The 3,057-nt window shown below is 43.9% G+C and overlaps 1 protein-coding gene across 3 annotated transcripts in view; it reads left to right on the forward strand.

Moving 5' to 3' along the window:
- osbpl5 (oxysterol binding protein-like 5) overlaps positions 1–2,826 on the forward strand; it is a 51,425-nt gene extending 48,599 nt beyond the window's left edge. For all 3 annotated transcript variants that reach the window (XM_076271117.1, XM_076271126.1, XM_076271135.1), the window contains exon 22: positions 912–2,826. In XM_076271117.1, coding sequence (XP_076127232.1) covers positions 912–1,047 — 136 coding nt within the window. In that variant the 3' untranslated portion in view covers positions 1,048–2,826. The remainder of the gene's footprint in view (positions 1–911) is intronic.
- The last annotated feature ends 231 nt before the right edge of the window (positions 2,827–3,057 follow it).

A 3,057-nucleotide genomic window follows, 5' to 3' on the forward strand; every position in this document is an offset into this window, starting at 1 on the left:
TTCGTGTTGATTACTCATCTTCGTAAGTCGGTATATGGTTAAATGACTCATTACAGGGTGAATGAAGACTCTCTCACCCGCCCCTACTGCCTGTAGGAAGAATATCCCGCTTGCAAGTTCAGTGTATCGTACCCGCCGACCGAAGCAGGATCACTTTACATCCTGCATCCACAGCACAGAGGCAGGCTAACGAAACGCTAGCGATTGTTGCAAACGTGTGTATAATGGCAGAGCCGGTAGCCTGGCGAGCCAGACCCACATTAAAATGTAGGGTCTGGGCACTCACCGTTCGCAGTGCTCAGTCCGAGGGGCGGGATAATCAGTTGTCTTTCAAATTCCCTCTGCACGCAATAGGACAGCGGCAGCGCTATAAATCCCATGCGTTTCCCACCAGCGGAGCTAGTTGGCTAGTTCAAACGTTTGCCAACATAATAAAAGCTTAACTCGTGTCACACTGTTCGCCAGCAGCAACATCCATCTTATTTGTTTTCAAGTAGCAGGGAATTCAAGCCAAACCGTTGCAACTCTGCCATCAATCATTATGTTAAGCCCACCAAACGACTCTATACACGATTTCAATGGCCTGATTAAGTTTCGATTTCTGGAGCTCACAAGCCATCGGAGAGTTGCTAGACTAGCCCTGGAAGCAAATGTAATTTGCTACCGCTAGAGGCGCGTCTAGATTTCTAGGCTACAGAGCCGGCGAAGAAGCAGCAAAAATCCTTGACGGAAGATGCAAAGAAAAGGAAAAGAGCTTCAGACCGAGCGAGGGGGAGTTTGGTAGAGAAAAAGCATCAGGCTTGCCTGGTGTCCCTTTAAAAAAACTCAAACTGATGTGCTGTACAAAGACTGAAAGGTAATGTAGTTTAGTGCAAGGCCCAGTACACTGACTTCCTGTGTCCTTCTGACAGGAACCTGCAATCCCTGAGCCGCCAGCTGACCCAGCGACGAGCTGCTGAGCAGAGTGTGGCCCTGAGTGGACGCCACTGGCTCATCCTCTGCATGCTCCTGGTCTTCCAGCTGCTCATCAACTACGTCTACACCTGAGTCGCCTGCTCTCACACACGCCCTCACTCTCTCTCTCTCACCACCCCCACCCTCTGGAGGCCAGAGGTCAGGGGTCACAGGCCACGCAGCCCTCCCGGTGCCTAGCAATAAACACAGCCAAACCCCCAACCCCACCTGACCCCCATCCTCCAGTCTGCAGACAGAAACTGGTCCAGAATGGCTGCCTCACCCTCACTGCCACCACGGTCATCCACTAAAGGTCATCCACAACTCACCCACCCCCCACCGTCGCCCTTTCAGTGAAGCTCATCACTGTGGCAACAAGCACTTCAGAGGAAATGACTCTGTGTTAAAGCTAAAGAATGAACTTCAAGAGCTGGACGACCTCAATGTCTGATAATCATTTTTATCCCACATAGATGTGAGGGGGGGACTCTCATTTCCTTGTGCGCGTGTATTAAATAGTAAGTTTTTATTATTATTTTAATATTATTTTTTAAACCCTGTCGTTCTGTGTGTAGATCGATGTGAATCTCCCTCTGCTGTCTCCTTTTCCTGTATTTTGGCCTTATTGCTGAAACCAAATGGAAGATGATGTCCATTTGTGGAGATCAGCAAAATAAGCAAACAAACAAGACAAAAAACAAACAAAAAAAAAAAAATAGTGCAATTCAGTGTCTTTCTGTACATGCACAGTACACTCACTAAACAAACAACAAATACCAAAATAGTGTTTGTTTTTTCTAAATGAAAAAAAAGAGTATATGTTTACATTGCTTGTTTTTTTATCTAAAACACAAAGACGTTTGGTGACTGTGAGCAAGGAAGAGAGATGTTAGCATTTCCTCTCGTCTCTCTTCATCGCTCCTGAGATGAAAGATGTTAGTAAAGGAAAAGGTGAAGTGAAGGCCCAGAGTTGAGACCCCTTAACCCACATGTCTTACTATTAACCTGATGATACGCAAGGCAACGATCTGCGCCATGATGGTGAGCGGTGTCCCTGCGTGCTATTGGTCGGACACATTCCCATTGGTCTATGCCAACAATTCTTGGCTCAACTTAAATCATCAGCAGATAAATTGTCATAATCATCCAACCAGAACACACAAAAAACAGTTATATGGTTGCCCAGCAACATTGCTCAATAAGTTGCCCCATGTATCATCAACTTTAGAGATGTGTAAGACTGATTCTGCTTTGGGTGATGCTAATTAACAGAGGGGAGAATCTGAAAGAAGTGTTGTACCTCTGCCACTAAGTGCCATCAAGCTTTAAAGGATGTTCTGGGGTTACGAGAACAGTGGCTACTATGAATGATTGAATTCATCAATGTGTTAGGCCTGTTGTCCAAGAAGATAAGCAAAGTAGTCAACAGGTACACAAGTCTGTAAAGTAGAAAGATAATCAAATATGTATATATTTGTCCAAATGTCCACCTGGTATGTTTCACTTGACAAAAAAAAAATCAAGAATGTATTTATTGATTTTCCTAATCACACTGTGTTTAGAGAATTCATATGTATGTATGGTTAATGCCAACACACGCTTACAATGAGCAATATGTATGAAGGAAACAGGTATGGCTGTTCATCTAACCTAGCTGTCTGGAAGAGCACATCGTAGAAGAGATGTTCAGACTGAATGATGCCGACTCAATTGTATTTTATGAATTTTCTTTGTTTTAATTTTCTTCCATTTTTTTTTTTTATCTCTGTCCAAAAACACTTGTAACAACAAATAATGAGCGGAATGAATTCACTGTTTTGTGATATGTATCACATCCCACAGCACTACAGTAAAATTTTACATTTTGATTCACATATTTTTCCTGTCGTCTCTTACTTTTTTTTGATGCTTATAGATTTGTCCCTTGCAAGTCTATTACTGTAGTAATGTTGGCTCTAGATATTTGTGGAAGTCCCCTTCCCCTCCACCAGAGTGCGCTAGTGTGTTAAAAAAAGAACATTGGAATGCCAGGCTCTGTAGCCTGTCTCTGACAGCCATGATGGCTACCTGCCCCCTCTGGCACGGGTACAGTCATCTTGGTAC

The sequence above is a fragment of the Alosa pseudoharengus genome, unplaced genomic scaffold, assembly GCF_046254945.1.
Source record: "Alosa pseudoharengus isolate Yale_2024_CS ecotype anadromous, Long Island Sound unplaced genomic scaffold, YU_APseudo_1.1 YU_APseudo_1.1_scf_10, whole genome shotgun sequence".
In the NCBI taxonomy this organism is placed as follows: Eukaryota; Metazoa; Chordata; class Actinopteri; order Clupeiformes; family Clupeidae; genus Alosa; species Alosa pseudoharengus.